The 18,931-nt window shown below is 38.5% G+C and overlaps 1 protein-coding gene across 2 annotated transcripts in view; it reads right to left on the bottom strand.

Moving 5' to 3' along the window:
- The window catches only part of LOC134493210 (uncharacterized), a 156,079-nt gene that overhangs the window by 16,338 nt on the left and 120,810 nt on the right, over window positions 1–18,931 (bottom strand). Inside the window, exons 2-7 of one of the 2 annotated variants that reach the window (XM_063297581.1) lie at window positions 16,322–16,403; window positions 11,116–11,225; window positions 8,899–8,999; window positions 7,903–7,955; window positions 6,189–6,296; window positions 4,092–4,235 (exon numbers count right to left, since the gene is read on the bottom strand). In XM_063297581.1, coding sequence (XP_063153651.1) covers window positions 4,092–4,235; window positions 6,189–6,296; window positions 7,903–7,955; window positions 8,899–8,999; window positions 11,116–11,225; window positions 16,322–16,393 — 588 coding nt within the window. In that variant the 5' untranslated portion in view covers window positions 16,394–16,403. Of the gene's footprint in view, window positions 1–4,091; window positions 4,236–6,188; window positions 6,297–7,902; window positions 8,436–8,898; window positions 9,000–11,115; window positions 11,226–16,321; window positions 16,404–18,931 lie in introns of both variants that reach the window. The other variant, XM_063297582.1, reaches the window with a different exon arrangement.

The following is an 18,931-nucleotide window of genomic DNA, read 5'->3' as shown; positions in this document are numbered from 1 at the left end:
AATCTTCGCACCTAGAAATACAAAGTCTTTCACTGCTTCTACATTTTCTCCCTCTATTTGCCAGTTATCAATCAAGCTGGTTGCCATAATCTTGGTTTTTTTTCAGGTTTAGCTGCAAGCCAGCTTTTGCACTTTCTTCTTTCACCTTCATCATAAGGCTCCTCAGTTCCTCTTCACTTTCAGCCATCGAAGTGGTATCATCTGCATATCTGAGATTGTTAATGTTTCTTCCAGCGATTTTAACTCCAGCCTTGGATTCCTCAAGCCCAGCATGTCGCATGATGTGTTCTGCGTACTAGTTGAATAGGTAGGGTGAGAGTATACAGCCCTGCCATACTTCTTTCCCGATCTTAAACCAGTCCGTTGTTCTGTGGTCTGTTCTTACTGTTGCTACTTGGTCGTTATACAGATTCCTCAGGAGGCATACAAGATGACTTGGTATCTCCATACCGCTAAGAACTTGCCACAATTTGTTATGGTCCACACAGTCAAAGGCTTTAGAATAGTCAATAAAACAGAAATAGATGTTTTTCTGAAACTCCCTGGCTTTTTCCATTATCCAGCGGATATTGGCAATTTGGCCCCTAGTTCCTCTGCCTTTTCTAAACCCAGCTTGTACATCTGGCAATTCTCGCTCTGTGAATTGCTGAAGTCTACCTTGCAGGATCTTGAGCATTACCTTACTGGCATGTGAAATGAGTGCCACTGTTCGATAGTTTGAACATTCTTTAGAGTTTCCATTTTGTGGTATGGGGATATAAGTTGATTTTTTCCAGTCTGATGGCCATTCTTGTGTTTTCCAAATTTGCTGGCATATAGCATGCATTACCTTGACAGCATCATCTTGCAAGATTTTGAACAGTTCAGCTGGGAAGCCGTCGTCTCCTGCTGCCTTGTTATTAGCAATGCTTCTTAAGGCCCATTCAACCTCACTCTTCTGTATGTCTGGCTCTAGTTCACTGACCACACCGTCAAAGCTATCCCTGATATTGTTATCCTTCCTATACAGGTCTTCTGTATATTCTTGCCACCTTTTCTTGGTCTCTTCTTCTTCTGTTAGGTGCTTGCCATATTTCTTTTTGATCAGACCCATTTTTGCCTGGAATTTACCTCCAATGTTTCTAATTTTCTGGAAGAGGTCTCTTGTCCTTCCTATTCTATTGTCTTCTTCCACTTCCACACATTGCTTGTTTAAAAATAATTCCTTATCTCTTCTGGCTAACCTCTGGAATTTTGCATTTAATTGGGCATATCTCCCCCTATCACTGTTGCCTTTTGCTTTCCTTCTTTCTTGGGCTACTTCTAGTGTCTCAGCAGACAGCCATTTTACCTTCTTGGTTTTCTCTTTCTTTGGGATGTATTTTGTTGCCGCCTCCTGAACAATGTTGCGAACTTCTGTCCATAGTTCTTCCGGGACCCTATCTACTAAGTCCAGTCCCTTAAATCTATTCTTCACCTCCACTGCATATTCCTTAGGAATATTAGTGAGCTCATATCTAGCTGATCTGTGGGTCTTCCCTAATCTCTTTAGTCTGATCCTAAATTGTGCAAGAAGAAGTTCGTGATCGGAACTACAGTCGGCTCCAGGTCTTGTTTTTACCGACTGTATAGATGTCCGCCACCTTTGGCTGCAAAGGATGTAGTCAATCTGATTTCGGTGTTGTCCATCTGGGGAAGTCCATGTATAAAGTCGTTGCTTAGGTTGTTGGAAGAGAGTGTTTGTTATGCAGAGTGAATTGTCTTGGCAAAATTCTATCAGCCTATGTCCTGCTTTGTTTTGTTCTCCCAGGCCATACTTACCTGTAATTCGAGGTGTCATTTGACTGCCCACCTTAGCATTCCAGTCTCCCGTGATGAAAATAACATCTCTTTTAGGCGTGTTGTCCAGTAGGTGCTGCAGATCCTCATAGAACTGCTTTACCTCAGCTTCTTCAGCATCTGTGGTTGGGGCATATATTTGGATCACTGTGATGTTAGATGGCATGCCCTGAATTCGAATTTAGATCGTTCTGTCGTTTTTTGGATTGTATCCAAGCACTGCTTTAGCCACTTTACGATTAATTATGAAGGCTACTCCATTTCTTCTGTGGTCCTCTTGTCCACAGTAGTAGATCTGGTGGTCATTTGATGTGAAGTGGCTCATTCCAGTCCATTTCAGTTCGCTGACGCCCAAAATGTCTATCTTTAATCTTGACATCTCACCAATAACCACATCCAATTTGCCCTGGCTCATAGATCTTACATTCCAGGTTCCAATGGTGTGTTGATCCTTAGAACATCGGATTCGCCGTTCACCCCCGGCACCGTTGGCCGCTAGCCGTCCTTTCGGCTTTGAGCTAGCTGTGTCATCACGTCTGGGGCTAGTTGAACTCATCCTCTGTTCCTCCCCAGTAGCATTTTGACCATCTTCTGACCTGGGGGTCTCATCTTCCGATGGTATACCGACATATCTCTGGTTGTACTGATCCATTTAGTTTTCACGGCAAGAATACTGGGGTGGGTTGCCATTACCTTCCCCAGGGATCGCATTTAGTCTGACCTCTCTGTCATGACCTTCCCGTCTTGGGTGGCCCTTCACGTTTAGCTGGTTTAGCTCATGGCATCACTGAGGTGCTCAAGCTCCAGCACCATGACAAGGTAATGATCCTTTGCTGAAGTGTCAAGTCTAGAACTTGGAAATTAAGCTGAGAAGGATGTGTTCATATAGGCCTATCTCATTATTAAACATAGAGTATATAAACTATACTCAAAATTATACTCAAATATCTAGGTTAATTATAGACAGAATTATACATCCAAATCAATCTGCATTTATTCCTAAATGTAATATATCTGGTCTCATCAGGAAGTTATTAAATATAATCCATTTCCATAAAAGAAATTTAACTCCTCACACACGCAACACCCTAACTACATACAAAGGATGGCAAAGAAGCTACCTAATTTGTACCAGACCATTTTCCATGTTTCTGGAAAAAAAAAAACCAAAAAAAAGGGGGGCTGGTTAAATTGCAAATAAAAAAAATCAGGCTAGGGAGTTTCACTTCCTGTTAGGCTACTTTAATCTGCAGAATGTTCACAGTTGATAAAGGAAGAGGCTATTGATGGGGAAATACTAAAGCTGTACAGTGTACACACATGCTTATACGAATACTGAATGTATACAGTATACAATATTTAAATAATAGACACTGCAAAATTTTTACTTCATTATTATCCGTATGTTACCCCTATTATGAAAAGACTTCTTCTAAAAAAGGAGTGATTACTTCCTTAAGTCTGATTCATAACAACAATAATAATTTATTAGCTTATTCTGGACTGAAATAAAACAATTGCTATAATTTTATTTTATTATTACTCTAAATAAAGATACCATTAACAAACATACGTCCACAAGGTCCAACATAAACCTGATATGCTTTTAAGTTTAGGAAAGCCTTGTAAATTGAGAAAATCCTCTTGACTGTGTATTCCTTTACCTCACTTAATTATAAAACATATGACCTGCCTTTGTATAAGATTCTTGAAGTTTATTATTACAAAGATCAGCACAATATTATTTGTGTTAAATATGGAAGAAAATAAATGGCCATGAATCTAAAATGTCACTAGACAACAATAACATAATTTACATTTTGTACTATTTAAATTTTATATATCAGGCATTTTTCTAACTTTGGGAGAAGCAAGTATTCTGCTTAATACAAATTAAAGAATGACTAATGCAATGTTAAGGAAAGCTTGTTTAAATTCCAGACACAGTTTATGCTTAACTGAACTACAACTGAAGGTCAGAAATCTTCTAAAGAAAATGAAGAAGTGCAAACGAAAGGAGCCACCACAGCAGTAACTGCTAAAAATCAAACAAGTTTTTGGGAAGCACAGAAAGCCCTAATGCTCATTCTCCTACAGATCTTCAGGAATGTAAGTAAAATAACTTTGTCAGAAACACTGAGAAAATAAAGCAAAATACAAATACTCAGCACAAGATCAAAGAATCCTGCAACCAGAGTCAATGAGGCATAATGACAATGTTATCCCAGGGAACCTCATCAAAAGAGCACATAAAAGGAAGAAATGGCTCATACCAGTACAGTATTTCCATTTTTGGTGTCAGAAAGGACTTCTGCAATTCTAGATGGCAATTCTACTTGTGCAGCAGCTCCAGGAGATGCAACAGAGGCAGTCTGGCTGGGTGACTCTTCAGCAGGCTGACTATCTTTTGGTTTGACCTGCAACATTTATTAATATAGAAGGATTTTAAAAGCAAACCTTTATTCCCCAAGAAAAAAATACTCTCTTTTTACTAGGAAATGAGAGTCCCTTCTCTTCTCTTAAAAATACAGGCAAATAAATTAAAACTGAAGTCACCAGTGCATAAAACTTCAAGATGTATGGCCAATTTTTGAGAAATATTCTTTGGAGATTACATTATTGACCAGTCACTAATATGCTCAAGGAGCTCACAAGATGGAAGCTAATCAATTTCATGTATATCTGAATATGAAGTATGATCTGAATTTGAATTACAGGTAGTCCTCGCTTACCAACCACTCATTCAGCAACCATTAAAACTTACCACAGCACTGAAAATAGAGATGACCGGTCCTTGAAGTTGTGGCTGTCCAAGCATCCCTGTTGTCACATGATCGCAATTCAGGTGCTCAGCAACTGGCACGCATTTATGATGGTCGCAGTATCCCATGGTCATGTGATCACCATTTGTGACCTTAACAGCCAGCTTCCAACAAGCAAAGTCAATGGGGAAGCCAGCAGGAAGTTGCAAGTTGTGGTCACATGATGTCTTGCTTAATGACGTGTGGTGATTCACTTAATCACTGCCAGAACTGACATTGTAAGTCAGTGTGGTCATATGATGTCATGCTTAACTGCACCATTTAGTGACGGAGTTGCCAGTCCCAACTGAAGTTGGTAAGTGAGGATTACCTATAATTCAAATAAGCAGATTCCTTGATTCCTCTAATAGATCATCTCTGTCAGGAAGTATGGACTAATGGAATTCTGACACCATTACCCGTGATATCATCTTGCTGCAGCTCTGTAAGCTGAGTACAGAGTCACAGTTCAGCTATTTCAGAAAGGAGCAGTGCTGGGGATGGTAGCTATTTAATCCTATGATAATTGTCCTGTGGAATTCTGTAGGTTCTATTTTATCTCTTATGTGCTTTCACATCTGTATGAAACTACTGAGCAAATACATCAGAGGGGTTTGGAGGGTCTAATACTGGTGACATTCAGCTCTATTTCTCTGTTATCTGAACCAGGTGAAAAATGCTAAGATTCAATATTGAGCTAGGTAGATACAAATAAAGTGAAGTTGATTCCAACAGATGGAGACATTACAGAGTAAATATTTTTACATTCAGGCAATCAGTGTGCAACCTAACAGAGCAGATACATGATCCAGATTTGTTAGTGAAACCTCAGAATCATGGATGCCTTGGGCCACCCTCAGCAGGTTTGGCAGATACAACCCACCATGGATAGTGATAACTTGGTAACAGAGATCTGACTAAATTACTACAACTACTAATATAAAGCTCCATTTAGTGATGGAGTTGCCAGTCCCAATTGCAGTTAGTATCTGAGAACTTCTGGAAACCCCAGAAGCTGGAATGAGCACTGTATGCTGTGACTAAACTTCTAGTGACACAGCCAGGAAGAATCATGATGCACCAATTTTAAAAGGATAGCACTGATTAACTACTTGCTTTCAAGCCCAGCTCAAGGTACAAGAACTTACTTTTAAGGAACTGAACAATTTGGAACTCTGACTTCTCCCCAAAGCCAGGCTATAGTTACTGGGCACTGAGATTTAAAAAGTAAAGGTGTCTTTTCCAGTGGATTTGGAAAGATTCCAAGACACAGTGCAGTTTGTCTTATTTCAATTCAGTTTAGTCACTGTGGTTTAAAAACCATGGGCTAAGAATGATACATCCTTGTAGAACAGTGTTTCTCAACCTCAGCAACTTTAAGATGTGTGGACTTAAAAATTCCTAGAATTCCCCAGCCAGCATACTGAAGTCCACACATCTTAAAGTTGCCGAGGTTGGGAAACACTGTTGCAGGACAAGGTATAGAAATGAACATTCCCAACATCTTCTCATGGACTGAAAACTCACTATCTTATTATTCAAACACCCCCAATTTTTTCCTATTATTACCTTGGATGGAACACCTTCCTTCCCTGAAGTTGCAGTATTCCCCTTGTCTTGTTTAATTTCCTTGGAGTCTTCTGGCTGTTTTTCCTCCTTCTCAGACTTTTTCTTTGACTGCAACAGAAGAAGAGTCTCACATGATGGCCTTTTATTTTTCCAGCAAGATTCTGGTGTGTTTAATAAGTGAATCTCTTAGCAAATGAAGTGATGGGAAACAGTTCTCTTCTAATTTTTTGCATGGTAGGCAACTTTTAGAAACAGAGGAACTCTACTGGGAGAAAAAATGATATGTTCTGCTTTTTTAGCACAAAGGTCACCTCTTTTAGTTATTAATGTAGAACCAGAGTTAAATTTAGTTAAGGTTATCGTTCTGGCACCCAGTGACCAGATAGGTACCTGTAGGTTATTGAGGATTCAAAAAAATACAGTCATAGAACAAAGAGCTCAAAAGTTGACAAAAGTAATATAATTTCAAGAGAATGTATACCTAAATGTCCTTTCTGCAGACAGGAGCTCCGAAAAAGACTGCAGATAGAGCCCTCCTCATACCAGCTGGAACACTGCACTTCCCAGTTAATTTTACAATGGAGTTCCCATCCCACCCTGATTTCTCTTGTCTTAAACATATTTTCGTGAGGGAGAATAATCTGATTTAGCGCCTGGAGGTGCCTGCCAAGAACATTCCAGGGAGATGTTTTTTCTTGGCATCTATCAACTTATCCTCCCTTTTAGAGAGTTATACATCTGTTCATAACAGCAATAAGGGCGAGATAAATAGCATAAGTCTAGGACAGCAGGCAGTTTCTGCATCAAGGTCAGTACAAGGTAAGGCTATTAAGAGGGTAAGCAAGGGAAATACAGAGTGCAAAGGCAAGCAAGTAATACAATAAAGGGTGATATAGGATAATATGGAGTTTATATAAGGTACCAGGGAAAAAGTGGATCACACCACTCTGCCTCTTCACCCTTTCTTCCACATAAACGCTACAGCTATACTCTATTTTGCTTGGGCCTTTATGTCTAGCTTCATTAACTGATCTGATCCTTTGGCTTTGCTTGCAATTTCCAACTAGCATCGTCATCTGGATTTTATACTGTATATATTTTCATATTATATTTGTATTCATACTTTTTATGGTATTTTAATGTTTTATCCTGGTTGTAAATTGCCCAGAGTCCCCCCTTTGGGGGGAGATGGGCGGTGGCAAAATTTGATAGATATCCAAACATTAAGAAATGTAACTATTTGGGGCACAGAAACAGGGAAGTAGTTAAAGAAGCAATGATAATTTCTCTAAACAATTATTAATGGTCAGAAGCTACTGCTATGATACTATATGCGAAATTTTTTGGCTGTATAAATACTTTGTCCTTATTTGTATCCTTTTGAGGATGTTCCACTGAGACATAAGTGTATCTTCCTTCATGCAAGAATAAAAGATTGCTTGTACTTTCCAACTCATATGCAACAGTGTCCACAACAAACTGCGATATATCAAAATAAGGTGCAAATGCTGCAATTATATAATTGCATAACAAGGCTTGATGTAAGTACATAAATCATGTCAGAAGTGTGATATCATCACTCACACCTCATCACTTGGTCCCCTTGCCTCCCCAGATACCCATGCCCATACAAATGAGAAATATTTTGACTATATTAGGTGTTGGAAACACACACCGTTCCTGAAGGATCTGCCTAATATTATTTATTTCTTACCATCACACTGATTAAGCAGGAAGAACTTGATGGCTTTTGAAAACTACCTCTTCCTGCAGATAGAGAAACAGAGTTAAATGAAATTAAGAAGTTTCCACTGAATTCCATGAGCTAAGAGTCCAAACATTTGGAACAACTTTATTATTCTTTTCAGAGCATGTGAAAGAATATTGGGGTTTCAATCACACACATGTATGAGTTGTTGTGCTAAAGAATAAGTATAGTGGAAGAGAGGCTCCATCCAAATGGTTTCTTTTTAATAAATCAGTCTTTAAATTTTGCCATTTGTTTTGGTTACTGTACTGGAACCTGGAGGAGGAAGGTTCTCCCCTTAATATATGTATGCTGCTTTCCTGAACAGGAGATCTATGGCATTTTTTAGAAAGCTGAATCCAGCTTACGATCCTGGGTTGAGAAATAGTGGAAATAGTAGTAGTAAAGGACACTCCTTTTGAGTACGTGCCGTAAAAGTGTATCTGCTACACACTTGGAAGACAGACTTCTATGCAGATCAACTCATGTTTTGATTTATCCTCTCTGGCATCAGCTGCAAATCTTCTCCATTTTCATTGCACTCTTATCCATGGCTAGATAAGTTAACTCAATTTCCTGGGTTTGCATGACACACTGAATCAAAAATTTTGTAATTATACAGACTTCTATATACATAACATGCTAGCTAAAATGTTATTGCTTGATCTGTGGTTCAGTGTCGTAGTTCGTATCTCAAAGTTTCAGTCAGGCAAATGAATGAGCCTAGCTGAATTGATTTGTAATCAGTTCATGAGAAAAACACATTCTTTACGGTGGGAGTAAGAAACATTTCTCATCAAGGGATATTACTGAAACACAGAAATCCAAATCAAACTATATATTTTGTTACATGATTACACTTATACATATGCTACTTTTCTTCTGTACCATTTGGAGGCTTCTCCCTTTTTCATTCTCTTTTGCTTGGACTGTACACCATTCTTTTACTCTTACAAATCCAACCTTTTGAGAAGGTCTTTTTAGATCTTGTATAAGGAGGACCACGGTAAGGGCGCCTCTGGTAGGAACCTCGAAAGCAATTATCAAAACGGATGTCGTAGGGCCTGCAGAAGTACAAACAAACAAGGTTCAAGGTACAGTACCTGACTTCACTTTTACTGAAAATAGACAAGAAATGGGTTCAAACTTTTGAGCCACAGGTTCTGCTCAGTGGCTCACAGTTCATCTCATATTAGTTATTAAAAAACACTACAATCTCTCTTTTACCATTTTCATAATTTGTGCCCAAACTTTCACCGCTATTCCCAATTTTGTATGCTACTGTATGCTCAAATCTTAGGCCCCTACTCTTTTCTATACCTGACAAATATATTTAAAGATAGCATGGCCAGCCAAGAAACCTTGACTGAACGTCCTCTCCTGGGAGACTCACTAAATCATGCTTTTTTCCTTGACACATAATGGTATTTATACTTGATTGAAATGGTCCTCTGATATCACCTGCTGGAAATTCTCTGTATTTCTTATAATGGTTGACTTTCATACTATATCAATTTATATTATATTTTATTTAGCATATTCATGCATTCCCCTTAATATTTAGTTTGCCTTTTAAAAGACATATTCATGAACTATGATAATTTCAGTTAATTACACAGGAAGGCAATGGAGCCAGGACATGAGGCTATATTACTACACTGCATTTATGGTATCTGGGTAAGTGACAAAGGAGACTGAGATGTAAACAACATCTGGTGAAGCAGTGGAACAGTCTTCCTCCTAGAGTTGTTGGTACTCCATCACTGGAGGTTTTCAAACAAAAGTTGGATGGCCATTTTTCAGGCATGGTCCAAGGATTCCTGCCCTGGGTACACAATTGGACTAGAGGATCTCCAAGGTCACTTCCAACTCTATGATTCTATGATTTATAAGTCATACATAATGGGCATAAGTGATGGAAGACCAAGAGAAATCACCATTCTGAGGACATAAATATCAATGTGAATAAATAGTGGATTAGCAATAGTAATTTTTAGACCCTGACTCAATTTTTTACTTGGTTATTATGTGCAGCTATTTTGTATGGCTCAACAGAGCTTTTTTAAAATTAAAGGTGGGTTGAAAGACGGATTGTTTATACATTTCTTCCACTTCGAGGTGATGTCCTTTTAAGCTTGTTAAATGCCTCTTATCTTACATCCATATCATAGCCTGTATGCATTAATTTGGCTCCAGTTAGAGAATCTGGTGAATGCTGTATCTTCTTTCCTATTGTCTGTGGCTTATGCAGTTTTGCTCAGCTGAATAAAAGCTGTTTATTTTTATTTTCAGTGCCTGGCTGGAGATTATTTCAGCTTTGGCCAAGGTCATGCTGGAGTGATAAATGCTACATCTATCTCCAGTAAGCAAGTAATAAAATGCAATACATTGTATACAGGATTGTCCTTAACAACTATTCCAGAAATGTCAACTGGTTAAGAGGCATGTGTTATCTGGAAAACATTTTGCTTATGTAACAAAGATTTTCTGGCTCTCCAAGCAATTCCAGTCTTAATTTGAAACATTGGTTTTAATATATTCAGGCCTATGTGGCTTAGCGACCAAGGACTGGAATTCTCCAGTGATAGCACTCCTGCTCTAGAATGGTCTTCCCAGATATGCGTACTTAATGTCTATTCTAATGGGGGTTTTTTCGTGTCATCTACCAAGCATCTACCAAGGCACTTCTGTATTGAGAGGATTTGCCGGTGATGCCACCATTGCCTGGGGGACGCCTGAGGGGGCTCCTTTCATGTCCCTGTTATTTTCCCACCTAAGTGGTACTTATTCATCTACTTGCACTTGCATGCTTTCGAACTGCTAAGTTAGCAGGAGCTGGGACAAGCTGATGGGAGCTCGCTCCGTCATGCGGCTCGCGCTCTCGGGTTTCAAACTGCTGCACTGCCGACCTTAATGGTCCTCTGACTCAGCGTCTTAACCACTGAACCACCATGGCCCTAGTCGGTTTAAGCGCCAAGTGAAAAAATTATTTGCCCAGGCTTGTTAAATAAATACTGTTATGTGGCTTTTATTTATTTATGTTTTATGGGTCTATTGCTATTTATCCTGCTATTTTAAGAAATTCAAAATAGCTTCATTTTTAAACAAAACAACAGCAACCAAAACTACCTAGAAAACAAAAGATGTGACTAAATAATATAATCTGCAGAAGTAACATACCTCTCTTGTTCTGGATGGTATTGGTTCCACTGTGGAGGGGGTCTGCCTACAAACTGATTCTGTGGCATGTTGCAAATATCATCCATCCAAAAGTTCTCATTTGGTATATTCTGGGTAATAAAAAGGTAAGTATTATTCACAGTCTGATTAATCAAGGAATCCTTTAAGGGAAAAAAAAAACAGATCACAAATCATAATATTGAGAGAAGGCCAGATTATCACAGCTGGTTGTCCAACGAAGTAGCAGTTTCATCATTCTACCACTTGCTCATGGACAATATTATAGCACAGTGCAAATATTCAACAGGCAAAGCAGATGGCTTGGGCTTAATATACTATATTAACTGTTCTGATTCTCTAAAGCCCAAGAATCATATTTAAAATACTGCTACTTGGGTGCTATGATTTACAGCATTAACTAGATCTACACAACCTTTCAGGGAGTGATGTGCAAATTTTGGAGAGGAATTGGCAGGTTGTGACCTTTTAAAAAAATTAGGCAAGCCTGTATCTCTTCCCAAAATGGCTTCTGGCTGCCAGTGGACCTTAAATTTCTGATATTTCCTCTCCAAATCATTTTTAAAAGATGCCATATTGCATAAAGAATGTTAATTCTCCATTTGGGAAAAATTACAAACTTAGCACTAGTATAAAGACACTATATAAATGATGAACTTTTGTAAGAGAAAGGAGAAGGAACTGTACTAGCAAGAAAGACATGGGAGATCAAGTTCCCAGAAAAGTGCTTACTGGGCTGAAATAAATAATATGATATATTGTGCTGATAGTAATATATGAGAATAAAGTTGTTTGTCTGGATTTGTTTGCATAATTTATTGGAAACCACCCAGAGTCACTCTTTGAGTAAGATGGGCAGTGACTAAATTCGAAATATAAATAATATAATGCACAACTTGTATTTTTAATTAACTTCCAACAGAATAGAGTGGCATTATCAATCTAAGTATGAGACCAACATCAGTGTTAGCAATGTTCAATTTTATTCAAGATTACTCATAATATTCTCTACTGCATAGCCGTAATGAATAATATTTGAAAAGGGTAACTTTTTAGGATGTGTGGTTTAAGAAAATAAGGGTAGAAAACAGAGCCAACGTCAATGAAAGAGCACTCAAGAAACTACTATTTGGATGTGAGAGAGGCATGTCCACATCTTATCACTGGCATATTAAACTCCTGGGAACAGGAAAACAAACTCCTGGAGTTAGAAAAACAGATCCTGGAAAATGGGGATGCAAGACAAACATTTAAAGTGACAGCTTTTAAATCAGTGTTGGGTAAGGCAATTAAGCCAAACAACTGGCAAAGTATGAAAGACATGAAACAAAACATTCCAATGTAAATTCTCTGTTCAGATAAAGGACTCCGTGCTCTTAGACACTTGACCAACTCTGGTTGTTAAGAGTCAATGAATGAGCAGAGGAATGCGGTGTGAGTAAAAGTGAGAGCAAAGAATGCTTTGTTCCATTAAAGTTTTGTGGCCTATGGAGTTTGTGTGCCCATAACTCACTAAAAGATTGTGATTGATTATGAGCCATCAATTTGGGGGTGACTCTTAGTGACCACATAGATTTTCTACATAACAAGCTGCCCCTAACCTGGTCTTTCAGTTTTTCCAACAGTGTACTCATCATTACTGTAGTCCCTCTACCTTGCTGCTGGTCATCTCTTCTCTTTCCTGTCACTCTTCCCAGCATTAGAGCCTTCTCCAGACAGCTAAGTCTTTGCATAATGTGTCCAAAGTAGAATAATTTGACCCTGGTCATTTGTGCCTCAAGTGAGAACTCTGGGTTAATTTGTTTTCTTGGCTGCTTCCAAACTGTGCCCAAGAGAAATTGTGAAAAACATGCACATGCACATGCAGCCTCAGTCCTCTTTCTGAATTGGTCAAGACCAGGTTCTAGATTGTTTCAGCAGTGCCTATGTATTTTCTCATTCTTCCACAACTTGACTACCTCCTTCCCCTGTATCCGAAGTATCCTGAAGACACTCCTTGTATATTTTCTTGTATTTTTTCTTGGCAGCATTGGAACTTCCAAGGATTTCTTTTTTCATTTTGGCAGTGTGGGGAATTTAAAGTTCCAAACAGGTGTGCTAAGTCTTAAGGAACATCACTATGCCTGTTCTGCATCGTTTTACATCCCCACAAAAAGATGACCAACGGTGCAGCAAAAAAAAATTTTTTTGTACTGAATACTGATGGTGCAATCATGGGTCCCCTTTTTTGAATTGGCTAGCTTTAAGCCGATTTAAGATCTTTATCCTCAGTGGGTACACTAACATGAAGATGCACTACAGACACAACTGCATAGGTTTATTTATTCAAAATTACAATACACTGTGTCTTTTTATTACATTCTCAGTTCTTGCGTGTACTAAAGGTTTCCACAGCTAATCAATACTGCTTTCTTACTAAGGAAACCAAGAGGTTCCTATCTATTAGTTCCATAGATAAGAATTTATAACTGATATATTCAGTACATTTTTGCATTCAGATCAGTACTGGAGAACAGAAAATGAAAGAGTTGTATCCCCTCCTCTTATACTATGCAGCAAAACATGATGGACTCTGACCAGCAACTTTCAGTTATTCCAAATCTGGACATTTATACCAATTTTATTCCCTTTTGGGGAGGGACACTCTGGGACAGGTAGTTTTCCTTTGCTCCAGAATGCTGTCTTCTGATAACAATATCCCATAATGTCATCATCTATGAGAATGAGGGTTTGTCTTTTGACATTCTATTATTTAATCCAGTTCACACAATAATCTGAAACACCCTCTTACTGACATTCCATGCAATGTTTTTAGTTTTACTGACAGTGTCTTGTCCAACTCTGATACTCATCTTCCTTCTATCCTTGCTCTATTATTTACATCATTTGTTTTGTGAGCTTCTTGGAACATTACTATTTTTGCCTCAGCCTTCCTTCAGTCACTGAATGCTGCCAATCACTCTTTCACTTGTGCACTATGACTATCTCTAATTCAGTGTGACAGCTACAGTATACATAAACTGTGTGAATTCATAATTTATCACTGGATTATTTACCTATTCCCTGGCATCATGCCTCACCCAAACAATTCAGTAAGCATTAGATCAGGAAGACTATAAAATGGGAACTCCTGCTGAAGCTACTTTATCTTTCCAAAATGGACATTCCCTCTTACATATGGTAGATTGGTTAAGCAATTACTTTACAACAGGAGTGTGCAAAACATTCTGTGCATGAACCATTCAGTGGAACAACTGGTTTCAGGTGCTCCATACCAAACCACAGCTTAAGTTTGGGCTGCTTTGGTCCATACAACGTTAGGGCCTCTAGGGTAGCCTAATAGGTTCATTTATTAAGGAGTGCTTTTATTAATTGCAATTAATTTGCCACCAGGACAGACAACCCAGAAATGTTCATAGTCCACATCCATGTCCAAATCAACCTGAAGGAACAGAGAAGACGCAAAATGCAGGAAGCTTGAATAAAGACAAGATGGACACATGTCTTGAGCTGCCGTCATGCTGGGATCTCTTTGGTTCCTTTGCTCAAAATTATCCTCGTTATCTAGGCTGCCAGTCCCATCTTCCTAGTTCATGCCTCCTGACTGGGTCCTTCTTTCTGCTTTTGGCCTTCTTTTTCCATTAAACATTTCCCTGCAGTCTTAGCCAACAGTCTAAGTTCCTATCAGAAACCATCTCATCTGGTCCTCCTGAGCTGTTGCCTGTTGTCTTCATCACCTGCTTCCTTTCCTCCCCTTCATCTGCAAAGTATAATTTCCCTATCCCACGTCAGGCAGCACAAAGAGTTAAACCACATTCTACAATCTAATAGCTTAGCAGTTTCCAAACAAATTATACAGCAAACAAATTACTAAAAGAATTTTCGGTTCTGTATTTCAAACCTACTGGAATTCAGTAATAATATATGGGCCATTCCTAATAGCACAGAAAAAAAATGGGGGGGACTGAGTTCTGGCCAGAAGTGGTAGGGTTGGACTAAGTTTGAAAGCACCCAAACCCTAGTAACACGCACAAGTGGTGAAGCTTCTCAAAATGAGGTTCCTTTTAATCCTTTGCTAGCAGTCTATCACTCAGTCTTTTCCACATCACCTCAGCTTTCTGTTGTTTTGTGAACTGCAGAATAACCGTTCTTATCTTTGGTAGCTGTCATTCTGGACCTGCTTTGGTCTCAATTATTGTTTCTTGGTGAGCAATTCTTATCTCTGCTAGCTGGTACCCAGGCCTGGTCTAGTGGCTTCCTTATTTTTCACCTTCCTCTGAACATCCAAATTTCTCTTTGGGTTCAAATTCCATTCATCTGTTTCCCCCACTACTTTATCTCTTGTAACACTGTAATCAAATTATGTTTCAGCCAAAATAGCAAAAGACACTTTTTGCCACAGGGAGTAATATAAAGATAAAAACAAAATTTTATATGGCCTCAGGGAAGTCTGACAGTACACTTCAAAACTCCAATAAACCATTACACTAATAGCTTGAGTAAAACAAAGACATGAAAGGTGATTTTTTTAATATACAGCAATTGCTCATATCTTGTACTTTGTTAGGCAATATGCAAATCAACAGTGCAAAATGGACAGGTCCCTAGGTTCCCTAGACTGGCTAGCCCTGCATGAAGGCAAATGTATTGGGATCTGCATCTTCCTTTAGAGGACTGAATCACTTTTGTAATGGTGTGTAAGAAAGATCTTGAGAAATGGGCTGAAGAGATGCTGCCTAAGGAATGGTCAGATAATTTTTTAGTTTTTTTTTTCTTTGTAGTTTTTTGTTTCTTCTGTAGTTTCTATCTTTGCTTGAAACTTAATAAAATTCTTATTAAAAAAAAAAAGAATTAGGTCAATATCATTCAAATCAATAGTAAGAGGTAGTGGACACTTTTTTTAAAAATTCTTCCAGCATCACATTAATTTCCTCAATTTTCAGCCACAGCATTAAGGTTCTAGATAGCATGTATACCGTTCTTTTCATTTTGTTCATAATAAAAAAAATTACAAAGCAGCAGTTTTTGAACCAGATTAATTTTTGAAGAAAAATAGCCTTTATTCTCCAAGAATGTGTGTGTGTATCTTTTGCTCTTTTCATAGAATTAGTACTGAGTAAAGTTCTTTGATGTATGAAATAAGAAACGAATGCTGAGAGTTGGGAAGATTTAAACAGCAAAAACTTACATTCTGGTGAAACCAATGACCACCTCTTCCTCTGCGGAAACTCCGCCTACATGGGAAAAAGCCCCTGTCCATATTTCAAAGCCTGTGAGGAATTTAAAAAAACACAGTGAATCAGCATTATATTTTAGATACATTCAACTCTTTCAGCCACAACCAAAAGAGTTCAGAACCAACCAAATAATTTGGAATAGAACATAAACTTTTCCCCTCTTCTGTTAGGTAGCTGTCTGATATTTTGTCTCATGCCACATTAGCCAGGGCAGAACATTGCCTCCACATGACAACATCAGATTAAGATCAATACTAAGGCAGTGATGGGCAGTCTGTAACCGGCACATGATCTCAAAGCATCTTGCATGGCCCAGCAGAAGTTGTTCTTCCTTCCATCACTCCAACTGTGAAAAAGAAGAGAGTATCTGAGGACGACTTGCCTTACACATCTTCCTTTATAAACCTGAGAAGGCACCTGACAATCTAACAGGGCCTGGTAGGCAGCAGGAAACCCATTCTGCAAGCAAAGATCCATGTAAGGATCTCCTGTGATGGAAAAAAGAGCAATCAGAATAATTGGGAGATAAGCTAATCAAGGCTGCTTTTTTCTGTTTCTAATTAAGTAAACTCAGATCTCTGAATAGAAGACATTCCCTCTTCTATTTGGACCTGACACTTTCCTGTTGATACTAGTGGAGCTATCTGGAAGGGAAGGCTTCAACTTTTCATATCCATTATTCCCAGTATAACCAAGACCTGAGTAAGGGGGTATTTATATACGAATGCATGGGCAACCCCAGCCCATCCACATGAGAATCGTGTTGATGTAGAACATGCCCAGAAAGGTAACATTCATTTTCAGTGTTGTTTTACCAATGTAAGTAATTCTCCCTACATACAAACATTCTACCCAAGGTAGAACAATTCTTTTTTAAAAAATAGTAGCACCACTGGAGAACTTAACAAAAACTAGCCATATTCATTCATGATGTTATCATAACACTTAAACTAAAAATTTAGTAAACACAGCTGAACCGAATAAGACCATTTTCTAAACAGAAATGCATAGGAATTTATGGCTAATGTCACTATGCAAGTCTCTTTTTCTACAGAAGAGTTTCTCAAATGTTCTGCAATCATGGACCAATAAATATTCAAAAAATGGGGGATCACCAAATTAAACAATCATCCACCTCCCCACATTTTTGCCTTTTAAGAGACTGGGGCGGGGGGTGCCACATTTTTTGGCAAATAATGTTTATTTGTGTGTGCTTTCGCAACTCCTCCAGTTTAAAAGCCTTTTTAAACTAAATTTTGTACCAAAACATTGAATTCAAAATTAAATATTCACCTCCTGAGGCAGGGTTCTGGCAGAGAGTGGGTGCTAGTCCAGTCTGACAGGCAATGAAAGTGTGGGGACCGAGACAGTGAGTGGGCCCTGCTCTAGATTATTGACCACTGGTGAACACAGGTGTCAGAGTTTGGAGCACCTGCCAAGGCTGAAGTCACTGTTGGAATATTCTGTATATGTTTACAATTAGTTTAAATTAAGTAATGCCATGGTATAAAAGCTGGCTTCTCCATTAGAAACAATAGTCATCATGTAGCATACCCATGTAAAGGAAGACATATACCTTAGGCATAGAAAAACATAGCTGTTTTGGCTCTAGATAGATAAACATTTGTTTTGCTATAAATAAGGAGGCATATGCTTTATCTCTAAGATAAGGAAACCTTTGTTTATAATAAGCTAATGCATTCCATTACATTGACAATGATTGGCTAAATTTCTAAACTTCAGAACTCTATAAAAAGGGAAACAAAGAGAAGTACAACTTGATAAACAAACATATTTTGGCTCTCCACTGATCATCTGGTGTGTTTCACTGGAGTCCTGGCTTGGCATGGACCATGGGAAAATAAGGTATTTTAATCCTTCAGACATCACTTACTGTAAGAAACTTCACACAGGAATTATAGTCAAATTAATGTTACTATCATGCAATTGCTTGAGCTCATTATATGCTCACACCCACACATTTTGTGTGTTTATTGTGCTCAAATACCGCCACACTTAGGTGACTCTTGACAGCTTACATCATCAAACAGAAAAACATAGCAAAAACAGAAGAGAGGAAAAAGCTATAAAAATGCAAAACTATCATGACTACCACATACACATTTTGGACAATTAAGCTCACCCCACTGTTAGCTCGCTGAAAAACCCAAAGATTTTCCAGGTTGTGTAGTCTATTTGACTGGGGGCTGCCAAATATAGATTTTTATAATTATTTGCACAGAGGTATAAGTATATGCAGGAAATGACACTGTCTAATGGGCAAATGTATCCCTGCATGGAGCAACTGCCAAGGCCATTTCAACTAAGATATAATTCTCGGAGTACATCTCTCTGTCGTCATTTCTCCAGATACTAGATGATGGATGACTGTAATGGAACAATTTCTAATTGCTTGTTTGTGAGTCCAGTTGGGACTGCCACCATTGTATAAAACAACAGTCTCTTTGGAGGGGGGAGGGTATGATGACATTTTAGACCAGGAAAAGGGATAATTGGGTCAAACAGTTAGGAAGCACTGGGCTAGGGAGTATTTGTTAAGA

The sequence above is a fragment of the Candoia aspera genome, chromosome 3 (genome assembly GCF_035149785.1).
Source record: "Candoia aspera isolate rCanAsp1 chromosome 3, rCanAsp1.hap2, whole genome shotgun sequence".
In the NCBI taxonomy this organism is placed as follows: domain Eukaryota; kingdom Metazoa; phylum Chordata; class Lepidosauria; order Squamata; family Boidae; genus Candoia; species Candoia aspera.
This window is presented reverse-complemented; position numbering and strand designations above follow the sequence as displayed.